Source organism: Esox lucius, chromosome 16 (genome assembly GCF_011004845.1).
Source record: "Esox lucius isolate fEsoLuc1 chromosome 16, fEsoLuc1.pri, whole genome shotgun sequence".
Lineage (NCBI taxonomy): Eukaryota > Metazoa > Chordata > Actinopteri > Esociformes > Esocidae > Esox > Esox lucius.
Window position 1 is genome coordinate 32,151,803 of NC_047584.1, and position 14,808 is coordinate 32,166,610.

The 14,808-nt window shown below is 44.3% G+C and overlaps 1 protein-coding gene across 1 annotated transcript; it reads right to left on the bottom strand.

Moving 5' to 3' along the window:
- Window positions 1-11: 11 nt before the first annotated feature.
- Window positions 12-14,597, bottom strand: LOC105016543 (collagen alpha-2(VI) chain). Its single transcript, XM_029113406.2, has 31 exons — window positions 14,563-14,597; window positions 13,845-13,958; window positions 12,326-12,590; window positions 11,649-11,979; window positions 10,661-10,681; window positions 8,828-8,893; window positions 8,569-8,622; window positions 8,450-8,494; window positions 8,327-8,353; window positions 8,191-8,217; window positions 7,993-8,037; window positions 7,843-7,896; window positions 7,680-7,742; window positions 7,390-7,452; window positions 7,254-7,307; window positions 7,137-7,172; window positions 6,973-7,035; window positions 6,820-6,882; window positions 6,657-6,719; window positions 6,320-6,382; window positions 5,616-5,666; window positions 5,478-5,513; window positions 5,335-5,397; window positions 5,062-5,124; window positions 4,906-4,941; window positions 2,358-2,403; window positions 2,107-2,259; window positions 1,837-1,937; window positions 1,300-1,645; window positions 1,102-1,140; window positions 12-607 (listed from the first exon to the last, which is right to left on the bottom strand). The coding sequence occupies exons 1-31, from the start codon at window positions 14,567-14,569 to the stop codon at window positions 12-14; spliced, it is 3,054 nt and encodes a 1,017-aa protein (XP_028969239.2). The 5' UTR covers window positions 14,570-14,597.
- Window positions 14,598-14,808: the final 211 nt, after the last annotated feature.

Sequence of the window (14,808 nt, forward strand, 5' to 3'; positions counted from 1 at the left end):
AAATCTCTGGTTTAACCAAGGCAATTAGCAAAATGTTTGACAACGCCAGGAAGGGCCATGTCACTATAACTCTTCAGGTTAAAGATGAGCCCTTTTTCCCCGAGAGTGAGTTGCAGCAGCCGATCCCGGTCGATATCAGAACCCACAGCGATGGCCACACCGACAGCGTTAGCGCGCCGCATCGCTGTTATGCCGTCGTCAAAGTTCTTCTCAGAGGTCACGCCGTCTGTAATGAACACAAATAAGAGTTCTGCGTCCGGCCGCACCGATCGAAATGGACCTTCAGGTTTAGCAAGTTTATCTGTGACGTAGAGAATAGCACTTCCCAGAGTGGAGGTTGAGTCACGGTACGCCGCCTCCGAGACCCAAGAGCTGATCCTTCTCCGGCTGTTGGAGTCCAGTAGAACGTCCGGGTCTTGCTCCCCTCCAAACTGGACCAAGAAAAATGTAGCTCCTGAGGATGGCGTCTGGGAGAGGGGGATCATTTCAGATAATTTCACTATGAATTCTATGGCTCTGAAGAAGTTTTGTTTCCCGGTTCTTTCAGAACCGTCGATGAAGAACATGATGTCTACAGGCCGCTGGGTCAGTGGAGCAAAACTCAGACCTAAAAAAAGATGTAAAACTCTGAGGTCAAATCATTGGTTTAGAAGAGAAGTGACAGCTGACCCCAACCCAACAGACAATGCACATGCATCCCCCTTGACTCTGAGAAACCTGCTGCAAACCTGAACCTCAATTTCACTGAAACTGAATGGTGGTGATCTGTCTAGACACTGCTAGACAAGATGAGGTACATTTTTAAGAACCTCAGGTTTTTGAAAGAACTTGAGCATTTGAACGGATCACCCATGTGACTGTTGTTCTCCTCTGATATGGCTGAATCGCCAATTCATGTTTCATACAAAACAACAACACTAGGTTATTTTGAAATAACACTTGATTTAAGATTACTGAATTGCACAATTAAAACTGATTAACCAATTCATGCAGAATGTTTTTTTTCACCTGTATAACCTGGAGGTGATTGAATGTAGCGGGTTTCTGTGTTCAAGAAAGGAGAAGCCCCACAATTATATACATATTAAGTTTTGCTTTCACCTGAGGTACACTTCACATCTGGGCAGATAGTCTCCGGTTCTAGAGAAAATGAGTGAATACAATTAACCATTTGTCTGGAAAGGTGATTAATTTAAAAAATGGCAGCTTATCCTTTAAAAAGGCATTGGCACAATCTGTTGGAAGGCAGCACACTGTACAGGGGAAAGGGTGTGATGTGGGACTCGAACATGGACTTGCCTGGGCAAAGGATTTGTTCAATTTCCTCTAAGAACTCCTCAGCAGTGAGTTCAGCATAGACACTCAGGGTCTTCACCCGGTCGCCCATATCACAGGCAATCTTCACCAGATTCTGCTTCTCCGCCCCGGAGTCAAACATGTCCCCGATGGCGATGGCATACACTTCCACTCCGTTGCACAGGGCCCCAAGGTTGTCCAGGTCCTTTGGGTCGTAACGTCCGTCTGTGATGACGATAGCCACTGTCTTAGTTCTTCCCCTGCGGCCTGGAACTATCAGCTGGTCGTAGGTGTATTTCAAGGCAGAGGGAGTCCAGGTGCCTCCAGCAATCCAGTCCATGGCTTTGACCTTAAATTAATTAATGAAGGAACGCGATTGAACTTGGATGTGTTCCTAACGGCTGACATAAACATTCATGCGAAGGGTTTATGAACATGAGAGACATGAGAACTGATGGCCGGGCAGGACAATGTGTTTTTGTAACACTAAAACGTGTCAGCAGTGTGAAAGGGTAGGAACCCTGGCCTTGAATGACGAACCTTGGCCTTGAATGACGTCACAGAAGTGATGCGCCTGTCATTCAACCTGATGGCCTGAACTGCTCCTCTGTGACTGTACTGGACCACGCCCAAACGAGGCCCTTCAGGGGTTTAAAAGTATTGTTTTAATTTGTTCCTAGAAATATTTGTTAATTATTATTATCATCATTTCAAGTCACTGGTAACAGACTCATTTACCTGTGATGTCATTATAAAACAGTAACACATTTACCTGTGATGTCATTATAATATAGTAACTGACAGATTTACCTGAGACTTCAGAGACATTTTTTGCCATCTTCCCAAGCCTGTTTGCTACACTGATGACAAAGTTTTTAGCCAGACTGAAATTTGTTTTTCCAATACTCTCTGAGCTGTCAATCACAAACACGAGGTCGATTGGAGGGCAAACCTTTTCACAATCTGCACAGAGGAAATTAACAGTAAACACCAAGTGACCTTATTAGATATCCTGAAAGGCTAACTGTAAACTGTAAATGTTAACTGCAAATCGACAATACCACAGCAGCCGCATGTTTCTCTGACATATTCCATGACTTCACATTCCTGAAAATCAAAGTAGTATTCATAAACCATTCACCAAGAGACAGCAATGACGTGTGTATGTGTGTGTGTACTATATCAATGAATAAAAGGGTGTGTGTGTACTACACTAGATATAAAAAGTCTACACACCCCTGTTAAAATTCCAGGTTCTTGTGATGTGAAAGAATGAGATAAAGATAAATCATGTCAGAACTTTTTCCACCTTCAATGTGACCTATAACGCGAACAATTCAATTGAAAAACTAACAAATCTTTGAGGGGGAAAAATTCAAAACTTACAATAACCTGGTTGCATAAGTGTGCACACCAGTGGAGGCTGCTGGTCTTTCAAAGAGGGGAAGCTCATTTTTGGCCTACATTATAACCCTCTGATGGTCTTCATTTGTAGTGACACTCGGGGTCTTTTGGGGTCTTATTTTTATTTTTTTACAAATCTAATTTTACTCAGTTTATTAATGGCTTCACTAAAATCAGGTTGACAATATTAGCACTGTCTGCCATCGTGCGCAGTTTCACCCACGTACGACACTAGCCTAGCCTACTACTGTATATGAATGAATGAACTATCTAAAAAAATATATATTAAACTTTGTAAAACTGAAACAAGGATTGTGGTGTAGCCTTTAATTGTGTGAAATGTATGATGCAAATCAGCTAGCAATTTCGCCAAACAAATATCAAGAAATACTGCAGCAGTTTGTCTTTAGAATACACTTGAGAAATCTGCGATGGGACTGAGTGCAAAATAGCTTCAGTGACTTCTTATAGTACAGACCGCTGTCAGTCAAAAGGAGATGCAGTTTGACAGATCGTCAGATCCTCCAGCCCATCCCTCATTCACCCCCAGAGACGCTGAACGTCCATGGGCGGGACATAATCGCAGCATTTATCCAATCACCGTCTACTTTCGGAGCACTGGAAAAAAAAAATCTAAGCAGCCTATTGAAGTTAATGGACGCTCGGCTTCAACAGGGAAATGCACTGTGACACTGGGATTGTATGAGAAGAAAATCGAATCAGCCGACCTGTAGCTGATTCTGAACTAACTAGTTTTAGAGATGAACGTGTTTTAACACATTTTTAGTCAATAACATTTTTACACAATAGTACATATTTGACCATTCTTTTTTTTGACATTATAGGGGAAGCCGAGCTTCCCTTGTAGTCTTAAAGAAATCCCGACTGGTGCTCACCCTAAAACTAATACTTTATTGAAGCACCTTTTGATTTTATTACAGCACTCAGTCTTTTTGGGTAGGAGTCTATTAGCATGGCACATCTTGACGTGGCAATATTTGACTAATCTTCTTTGCAAAAGCTCTCCAAATCAGATCACCCCACAAATGTTCAATTGGATTCAGGTCTGGGCTCTGGCTGGGCCATTAATATTCTTCTGGTGAAGCCATGCTTTTGTGGATTTGGATGTGTGCTTTGGGTCGTTGTCCTGCTGAAAGGTGAACTTCCTCTTCATCATCAGCTTTCTAATGGACGCCTGAAGGTTTTGTGCCAAAATTGCCTGGTATTTGGAACTGTTCATAATTCCCTCCACCCTGACTGCCACCACCATGCTTCATTGTGGGTATGGTGTTCTTTGGGTGATGTGCTGTGTTGTTTTTGCGCCAAACAAACCTTTTGGAAGTATGGCCAAAAAGTTCAACCTTGGTTTCATCAGACCATAACACATTTTCCCACGTGCTTTTTGGGGACTTGATGTTTTTTGCAAACTTCAGCCAGCTTGAATGTTTTTCTTTGTAACAAAAGTCTTCTGTCTTGCCACCCTACACCATAGCCCATTCATATGAAGAATACAGGAGATTGTTGTCACATGTAGCACACAGCCAGTACTTGCCAAAAATTCCTGCAGTTCCTTCATTGTTCCTGTAGGCCTCTTGGAAGCCTCCCTGACCAGTTTTCTTCTCGTCTTTTCATAAATTTTGGAGGAACGTCCAGTTCTTGGTAATTTCTCTCTTGTGCCATATTTTCTCCACTTGATGATGACTGTCTTCACTGTGTTCCATGATATATCGAATGCTTTGGAAATTATTTTGTACCCTTCTCCTGACTGATATCTTTCAACAATGAGATCCCTCTGATAGCTGAAGATCTCTGTGGACCATGGCTTTTGCTCTGAGATGCAAAGAAAATGTCAAGAAAATCCTACTAGAACAGCTTAACTTTATTTGTGATTAATCAGAGTCACTTTAAATGATGGCAGGTCTGTAATGACTTCTATTTAACATGAGTTTGAATGTGATTGGTTAATTCTGAACACAGCTACATCCATCTACACAGCACACTTATGCAACCAGGTTATTGTAAGGTTTTTATTTTAAATTTTTCCCCCTAGAAGATTTCAGTTTTTCAATTGAATTGTTCACATTATAGGTCACATTAAAAGTGGGAACATTTCTGTAAAAATTATTTTACAAAAACCTGGCATTTTAACAGGGGTGTGTAAACTTTTTATATCCACTATATATCAATGTATAAAGTGCTACTCACAGCCAGACCGGGATTCCCACGATGACCAGGGGTTCCCTAGACACCATCAATAGAAGTAATAAATGACCACTGATAGATTCTTAGTATATTAAATAAATCAATAACGAGATTAATAAAGATTCTTGGTATTAGACACAATGATGACAATGATCCCACCGGTTGTCCAGGCAAACCCCTCTCCCCTCTGTCTCCAGGGACCCCCCCCTCTCCGGGCCCCCCCTGTAAAACAACAGACAATAGATATGTTGTGAATCCATTCACTTACGGTTCTGTCAATTATTCATTGCCAGGACTGAGAAAACGTCCTCATTTACAGCTACCGCGTGGGCGCAGCAACGGTTTACGGCCTTGCTCTGGGACAGAACGAATCTTTCGCAATGTTTCGGTCCCAGGTCAGGTGGTTCAACCGCCACCCGTCTCCCAACTTACTGACAATCCTTTAGCTCCTTTGGTCCCCTGAGTTCCTTTTTCTCCATTATAACCTCTGGTGCCCTGAGAGCATGAAAAGATGTTAGCGAACAGGGAGTTCAGGCACGGTAGGAACGAACTGCTTCGAAGATGCATAAGCTCACCGGCAGTCCAAGTAAACCTGGATCTCCTCTTTCTCCCTACATGGAGACACGGCTGAGTTAACATGTTTCATGATATGAAAAGGCAGCTGAGTAAACATGTTTTTTCCCAAACATATTAGATGCTATTCTAGTTCATACCTGAGGTCCCCTGGGTCCTGGGTAATTATATCCATCTTTTCCTTGATCTCCCTGTAATGAAAAAAGGGTAAGAACCAGTTTGTATTCCCTAGATAATTTTTTTTTTTTTTATCTTGTTATTTCTATTTATTTTGTTATTTTACCTACAGTGCCTTTTCTGAGAAAGTTTATTACCTGTTAAATAAAATGCAATGCTAAGGCAAGACAACGGCCCGAAGAATAAGCCTATTGCCCCCATTAAAATGCTGAGAATGATTCAAGAACCCTGGACACACATCAGTGGAGCTTATGGCCGCCCGTAGAACGACATTGATGAAGCGCAAGTCATTCAAGTCCAAACCACAGTATGCGGTGATCAGCACCCCCTGACCACGACCTGGCCCTAAGACCACCCCCAGTCGAACATTACTGCCGCTGCTAGTGGTGAAACATTAAGACCACTCTCTCTTCACAAGAAACTAAGGATTTCCCATGTTTTATCGTTGTCGCCAGAGCACGTCAAAATGTTTTACAAAGACTCTTTTCCCCCCTCTGAAGTTGTGTTTGCTTTTGGGGGAGTTCTGAGTACTCAGTAGAGTCCAGCTACATCTCATCACTTCAGCTGAATTCCCATTGTCAGATTCCGGAATGCGTCAGAATGCAGAGGCCTGTTAGAACACGTTGTGTGAGTCGGACGGTTTTCAGGCAAATCCAGATCAAGTCACCTTGGGCCCAGCCAGTCCAGAATCTCCTAGAGGCCCGAACTCCCCTGGGTCCCCGCGAGGACCCTGTTAGGACATACAGGAGACATGGGAACTGACTGTTAGCCTGAAAGTTATTGCATGCCCATAACATAAACACTGTAGAAACTGTGGGATAATGATGTCATTAATGTGAATGGCCTCGGATAAGGACTGAAATGTGAAATGCTAGAGGCACCTCCGAGTGCTCGGCGGACCTCACCCTAATTGTTAAATGGAGTGTTTGCCTAAATTGACAGGAACCCCCTGCGGGCCTGTGTTTGCAGTGTACTCAATGAAGGTTATTAAAGAGCGTATTCACCACAAGTCCTAATTCTCCATTCTCACCCAGTGGACCACGCGCTCCCGGGTAGCCTGGAGTTCCCTGCGACAGGAGACGAAACAGATTCCACACAGAGCTGAATTTAGTCCATTCAGATGGCCAATTTATTGACTGGATTTGATTGGAGTGTATGATGACTTACCGTCACTCCTTTCGTGCCGTTCTCCCCGGGTCCTCCACTCACACCCTCAGAGCCTAGTTCTCCCTACAAGGAGCGAGAGAACAAGTCAACATGTGTCCTGGAAAACCCGTGAAAACGGATCCGGTGTTTGTTTGGGCTTGTCTGTTTGGATACCTTTTCTCCTTTCTTGCCAGTCTTGCCTTGTGATCCGACTTTGCCACGGTCCCCTCTGCTACCCTAAAAACCAACATTCTCCTTTACACTTGAGCATGTTTCTGTAGAGCCTTGTTTCAGTTGTGCACGGTGGTACAATGACTGGCCACCGCTACAAGACTCACGGTGTTTCCAGGTTTCCCATCAGGCCCCATTCGACCCTAAGGAACAGAAATGTTATCAGAAGGGTACAACAGGAAAACAATGCTCAGTCTTGATTCATCTTCTCTGAGGACACATACCTTGGCTCCTTTTAGTCCAACTAGACCAGGGTTTCCTCTGTAGCCCAGAACACCCTGTAACAGAGTTGAAAGTCTCCGTAACCAGAACCTCCAACATTGGTCTATGATAATGTGTTGTTCGGGAGGACATCCAGACCTTATTGCCTTGATCTCCGCGAGGACCCTGGGGTCCAGGTCTGCCCGGCTGCCCAGAGACACCCTGAAGAACAGAAGGAGAACCGGAAAGAAAATAGGATTTCGTACTTTAAGTATGTCAGAGACTCATTCTGGGTTACCTAAAAGTAAAATGCTCTTGTGGAATTTTTCCAATGCCCTGCTTACGATAACCTGTACGCAAGGAATGAGCCCAAGATTTGAAGATGGCGATAAGGAGCGGAAAGCTGTCCAAAACCTGTCCAATTAATTAACGTTGAGGAACCCACATACCTTTTCGCCTGGTTCGCCCGCCTCACCCTTCACACCAAAGTCACCGGGGGAACCGGCTTCTCCCTGAAGTGGCCGCAAAGAAGGAGGGGGGCGTTTAGAGCCGGCCGGACAGCGTGTTAACAACCACAGATGTTTTAGGCTTGAAACCAACGCATTATCTCACCGGCACGCCGGCATCTCCTTTACATCCAGGTTTGCCAATAATGCCGGCCTTCCCCTAAAGAAAACGAGAACATGTGCCAGTGACTATAAATAAGACTCAGTATACACTTTTGTTTGCCTTGAAATCAGTAAAGCAATCAGTAACAAATACCTTATCACCATCCATTCCATCATAGCCAGGAGATCCACCTTGACCCTGAAGAAATGTTGATCAATCTGTAAATGACTCTGGGACATGCATATCCTAATGACCCAACCTGGCCAATTACGCTAAATGTTGCACGTAAATAACTGTTAAACTGTTGGATTGTTAAATATCCACTAATGGCAGGGATGAATTCCAAATTACCTTGAAACCAGACCATCCAGCATCTCCCTGTGAAACCAAGATGAAATACAAGGCTGAAAACAGACACTGATGAAGTATTTCAACATGGCAGCACTTAAAGAATAACAAAATGCTACGTCTGTCTGTGTCATGTTACCTTCCCTCCTTTGAGGCCTGGAACACCCTGTAATTCAACATAAGATAAATTAGGTGAAATATGTTTTGATGCATCTCATTTAAAACACAATGCAAGAGAGAGAAAAGCTACCATCCCTCTTACCTTCTCCCCAGATAAACCAATTGGGCCTTCAATACCAAGGTCTCCCTGTAGGAAAAATCAAACATTAGTTGACAAGTGTCATTTGGTCCCACATACCTTGTTTTACCATTCAGTCTCACCGGTGGACCGGGCTCCCCAGGTTCCCCAATGGCACCACCGGTTCCCTTCGAACCCTACAAGACAACAGAGCATAGAAGATAATGATGGTAATGAACCCTACAAGACAATGGAGCATAGAAGACAATTATGATAATGAACCCTACAAGACAACAAAGCATAGAAGATGATAATTACCCTACAAAACAACAAAGCAAAGAAGACAATGATGATAATGACCCAAAAAATAACATTAACCTTTAGCTTTTAATAAGTGGTTACCTTCATTCCTTTGTACCCCTTTGGGCCTACGGCTCCCTTGGTTTGGATACACAGAGGAACGCCGCACTACAGCAGAATCATAAAAAATACTGTCAGAGAGGTGTACTTGTATTTTCTTTAAAGATGTAATCAAAGATTTCTGGCTCCTGGTTGTTTTAGTGGCACTGTTGAACAAAACCGGTCCCCCACAAATGGTCACATATGTGTCTGTCATATACATTATATACACTCACCTAAAGCATTATTAGGAACACCATACTAATACTGTGTTTGACCCCCTTTCACCTTCAGAACTGCCTTAATTCTATGTGGCATTGATTCAACAAGGTGCTGAAAGCATTCTTTAGAAATGTTGGCCCATATTGATAGGATAGCATCTTGCAGTTGATGGAGATTTGTGGGATGCACATCCAGGGCACGAAGCTCCCGTTCCACCACATCCCAAAGATGCTCTATTGGGTTGAGATCTGGTGACTGTGGGGGCCATTTCAGTGCAGTGAACTCATTGTCATGTTCAAGAAACTAATTTGAAATGATTCAAGCTTTGTGACATGGTGCATTATCCTGCTGGAAGTAGCCATCAGAGGATGGGTACATGGTGGTCATAAAGGGATGGACATGGCCGTGGCATTTAAACGATGCCCAATTGGCACTAATGGGCCTAAAGTGTGCCAAGAAAACATCCCCCACACCATTACACCACCACCACCAGCCTGCACAGTGGTAACAAGGCATGATGGATCCATGTTCTCATTCCGTTTACGCCAAATTCTGACTCTACCATCTGAATGTCTCAACAGAAATCGAGACTCATCAGACCAGGCAACATTCTTCCAGTCTTCAACTGTCCAATTTTGGTGAGCTTGTGCAAATTGTAGCCTCTTTTTCCTATTTATAGTGGAGATGAGTGGTACCCGGTGGGGTCTTCTGCTGTTGTAGCCCATCCGCCTCAAGGTTGTGCGTGTTGTGGCTTCACAAGTGCTTTGCTGCATACCTCGGTTGTAGTGAGTGGTTATTTCAGTCAAAGTTGCTCTTCTATCAGCTTGAATCAGTCGGCCCATTCTCCTCTGACCTCTAGCATCAACAAGGCATTTTCGCCTTGTAAACCCAAGAAATGGTTGTGCGTGAAAATCTCAGTAACTGAGCATATTGTGAAATACTCAGACCGCCCCGTCTGGCACCAACAACCATGCCACGCTCAAAATTGCTTAAATCACCTTTCTTTCCCATTCTGACATTCAGTTCAGGAGATTGTCTTGACCAGGACCACACCCCTAAATGCATTGAAGCAACTGCCATGTGATTGGTTGATTAGATAATTGCATTAATGAGAAATTAAACAGTTGTTCCTAATAATCCTTTAGGTGAGTGTATGTGTTTGTTATACATGTCATACAGCTCTGGAAAATATTAAGAGACCACTGCACCTTTTTCTTTCCTTTCCAAAAAGGTCAAAAAGGAAGGTTGAGTGAGGAACAATTTGCAGTGGGCTGTATGTGCCTGTTTGTTTCCGGAGCTGTATGTGCCTGTTTGTTTCCCATGTCATCACAACCACTCGCTTTCAAATGCACAATTTCATGGCTAATTTAGGTAGTGATTCTGCTTATAGATGATGTACAAAACAATTACACATTCAATAGATTGCACATTTTAAACACCCCAAAATGGGAGGATCTGGACAGGAAAATGGTGAACGTTTGAGAGACTTTCTGCTGAAGAGCAGTAGTCAGATTCAAACCCATGCTACAGCAGTACATGTGCACTGGAGGGAGAGTCTTAGGCCATGCAGGGATTAAATAAACCCCAAAGAAGCAATAATGGCCCACTACTCACCTGAAATTCAGCTTCTTTGATCTGGAAAGAGACAATCAAATACAATGTGTTAAACCCAATATGGGGTGCATATAACTGAACAGGTTCCATGGTCAGTAAATCAGTGAGGGAGGGGGGGGGGGGCTGCGGGAGGGAGTAATGAGGGAGGGAGTGATCAGGGTGTTGGGGGGGGGGAGTAATGAGGGAGGGAGTGATCAGGGAGTAATGAGGGGGAGTAATGAGGGAGGGAGTGATCAGGGAGTAATGAGGGGGAGTAATGAGGGAGGGAGTGATCAGGGAGTAATGAGGGGGAGTAATGAGGGAGGGAGTGATCAGGGAGTAATGAGGGGGAGTAATGAGGGAGGGAGTGATCAGGGTGTTGGGGGGGGAGTAATGAGGGAGGGAGTGATCAGGGAGTAATGAGGGGGAGTAATGAGGGAGGGAGTGATCAGGGAGTAATGAGGGGGAGTAATGAGGGAGGGAGTGATCAGGGAGTAATGAGGGGGAGTAATGAGGGAGGGAGTGATCAGGGTGTTGGGGGGGAGTAATGAGGGAGGGAGTGATCAGGGAGTAATGAGGGGGAGTAATGAGGGAGGGAGTGATCAGGGAGTAATGAGGGGGAGTAATGAGGGAGGGAGTGATCAGGGAGTAATGAGGGGGAGTAATGAGGGAGGGAGTGATCAGGGAGTAATGAGGGGGAGTAATGAGGGAGGGAGTGATCAGGGAGTAATGAGGGGGAGTAATGAGGGAGGGAGTGATCAGGGTGTTGGGGGGGGAGTAATGAGGGAGGGAGTGATCAGGGAGTAATGAGGGAGGGATTGATCAGGGAGTTGGGGGGGGTAGTAATGAGGGAGTGATCAGGGAGTTGGGGGGGAGTAATGAGAGAGTGATCAGGGAGTTAGGGGGGGAGAGTGCAGTGAGGGGGTACCCCTCTGGGCTGCTTCTCAACCTCCCAGCCCCGACCATGACCGTGTGAGGTGTGTCGCTACGTTCCCCCCTGCGGTCCTACCATTGTGTCGGTTATCCTGCGGACTGCGGCCTCTCTGTTCCTCGGCGGCGAGGCCGTGTAGTTATTCCTATAGAGCTCCGATGGAGAACTTGCGACCTGCTTGAGCTCGCTCTCCAGCGGCTCCTCGCTCGTGGCCACCACGAAGATCTTGACGCCCGCGGCCTTCGCGGCCTCCGCGGCCCGCGACACGCCTCCGCAGGGGCTTCCGGTGACGTGGCCGTCGGTCAGAACCACGGCGTACTGGAGGCGGGGCTTTCCCCTGGCGGCCAGCCTCAACTGCTCCGTCATGTTGGTCAGAGCGCAATCAATGTAGGTACCCCTGCCTATGTATCTGGAGACCAGGAGATGAACTAATTGGCATTCTTAACTCCGGCGGTTAATCTGCGATTGGGGACGTGGGGGAGCCAACTTTCTACTTTCCAGCTGTATATAAAACGCTAAGCTGCTGGCCAGTGGAGGTACCGGAGCTCAGCTCCCCACAGGTCAGTGGAGGTACCGGAGCTCAGCTCCCCACAGGCCAGTGGAGGTACCGGAGCTCAGCTCTTGTTTCAATCATATGTACAGCATTTCAGCTCCTGCTGGCTCCCGCCCAATTTAACCCCTGCTAACCTCTGACCAACAACTTAACGAGTGAGTGACTGATCGACCAATTGGCCGACAGGGTAGGCCTGATGTACCTGATTTTGTTGGCCTGTTCCAGGAAGAGAACTGGATCGATGGTCATCGGGCTGAAGACCTCCACATGGTCCGAGAAATGTAGCCCCCCGTAGCCCCACACCACCCCCTTGGCTCTTAGCGTGGTGGAGCGCAGCTTCAGCAGAAAGCTTTCCAGGAACAGCTTGAGCTGCTCCACCACGCTGCCCCACGGGAACTCCTTTAGGGCAACGCTCTCAGACGTGTCCAGGATGAAGTACACGTTGATGGGGCAGTCTTCCTTTTCAACTGGACAGAATGTAAAAATTTACGTTTTAAGCAGAACTGTCTTTACATGTGTTCCTGTTGTCCATGTGAACTGTTTTTCATCCTTTAAAGAACAGGATTTGAGGCATTGCCATTAAATAAAATCCTTACAATAGTCCTTGGGGAAGGCCGTATTTTTGTCATGTTTTTGCGATCACCATTATGCGTAAATCCAACTTATTAACTTGAACATGTTAGGTGTTCTTTAAATGTACACTGGGTTTACCAGTTTCCTTTAAATAGGTTGATTTGAAAGGCTTAATGTTAACATGTAAAACACATTAATTCGGATGTATGCACCAGACAGGTAAGTGGGTCAGTATTGCCTTAAGCATGGGTTTTCATTAGCTACCTTTAAGGTGTGTTCTGCCTCAGAAGAATGTCTTAGGTAAAAGGTTATTTGGGATTGTGCTATAATCCTAGCAGCATAACTACTGCAACATGGTAACAGATTTAGTCATAATGACAAAAAAAAAAGTTGTTTATCTTTGGCATGTTTATGTAAAAAGCATCACACTAAAATACACTGGGAAAGCTTACTGAAGTAGGAGTGCCAAAAAGATTAGATTTATTGAAAGAATTACAAGAGACAACACACACTGTAACCCTTCTATGTCCTACTGAGGTGTTTTCAGTACTTCCTGGTTAAACAAGGACCGTTACTCCCCAAGGTTCTATAAACAACTGCCTATTAAAAATATCACAATATAGTGTCACACTATATCCGTTTCTGGGACAAAATCTTTTTGATCAGAGCAGACTCAAAATATTATGCCTGGACTTTGAAAATATCAGCTTAACATATAGTCATCTGTGTTATTATTCTGTACTTTATTGAGGAGAGCACTTCGTTTTATTCCACTTTAAACTTTATGAAACGTGCTTGGACCGTCACAGCATATGAGCTTTTCATGTTTGGTTGAACATTTTTGAAAATGTAAGTGATGAATTGTATGAATGTTCAGTATGTTCACATATAGCAGCATGTTTTTAACAATATAAAAAAGTTTCTTGACAAATTAAAATTGTATCTGTGTTTGACGCTCGGCACGTCTACTGCCCATTTACATTAGGAGTCTGTTGATCGAGTCCAATAACATGAAGACAAAAGTCTCGACACAAGTCAAGCTGACCATCACGAAACAGATATATTGACTAAACCAATCAATGCTGGAATACAGAGACAAAAAGAAACACTAAGATACTTCCCAGTCCAACTATGAATCAATTACTTACTATTCATGTTCCTGGGTCTCACCAGCAGGTTATCGTATTCTGGGTCCTGAGCAGAGACTTGGAGGACCCACAGCAACAGGACAGTCCTCAGTACTCCTGCCATGATTCCTCTGGCTGGGGAAGAGACTATGCAAGCTTTGTGTTCACATAACAAAGCAAACATTTTAGTTTACTAAGCTTACTGTTCAGAAAGCAAGAAAGATTTTGTTGTCCAGTTACTGCTTAAGGCTAAATGTTACATTATCTTTCATCTGAACAAATTACTTAATTTGGGGTATTTGTGAAGGTATATGAGGTAGAGTGAGTAAAGACTTTGTGTAAACCCTGTGTATGTTTTTATAGATCTGCTGATCTCTCATGTTCGGACTGTTATAGAGAGAATGCTTTAACTCACTTCACCAATCCCAAATAACCTTTTACCTAAGACATTCTTCTGAGGCAGAACACACCTTAAAAGGTAGCTAATGAAAAACCATGCTTAAGGCAATATTAACCAACTTCCCTGTCTAGTGCATACATCCGAATTAATGCGTTTTACATGCTAACATTAAGTCTTTCAAATCAACCTATTTAAAGGAAACTGGTAAACCCAGTGTCCATTTTAAGAACACCTAACATGTTCAAGTTAATAAGTTGGATTTACGCATAATGGTGATTGCAAAAACATCTGGAAAAAGTACTTCTAATTAACAAAATATGAGTTAACCATCGTACTGACCAGTCATAGGAGCGTCCGATCTGCTGCACAACAGTCTGATCCTCTGCGTAGCCCCGTTTATTCAGAATACATCCCGGAGAGAGGGTGGGACTCCTGTACCTGTTGAAACGTGCCATACCGCGTGGGGAGGGGGATACTTCTTATGTGGAATTAGCACACAAGCAACCCTGTCTATACATTACCTGTCACAGCCACTGTTTGAGTGTCGCTCAAAACTGGAGAAAAAAGTTGAAGATGTTCCGCTAG

Coding starts and splice junctions, on each gene's coding strand:
- LOC105016543 (XM_029113406.2), bottom strand. Junction 8,495..8,568: donor CTGGGGAGCCCGGTCCACCG/GTGAGACTGAAT, acceptor TTTTTCCTACAG/GGAGACCTTGGTATTGAAGG. Junction 5,398..5,477: donor CAGGTTTACTTGGACTGCCG/GTGAGCTTATGC, acceptor TCATGCTCTCAG/GGCACCAGAGGTTATAATGG.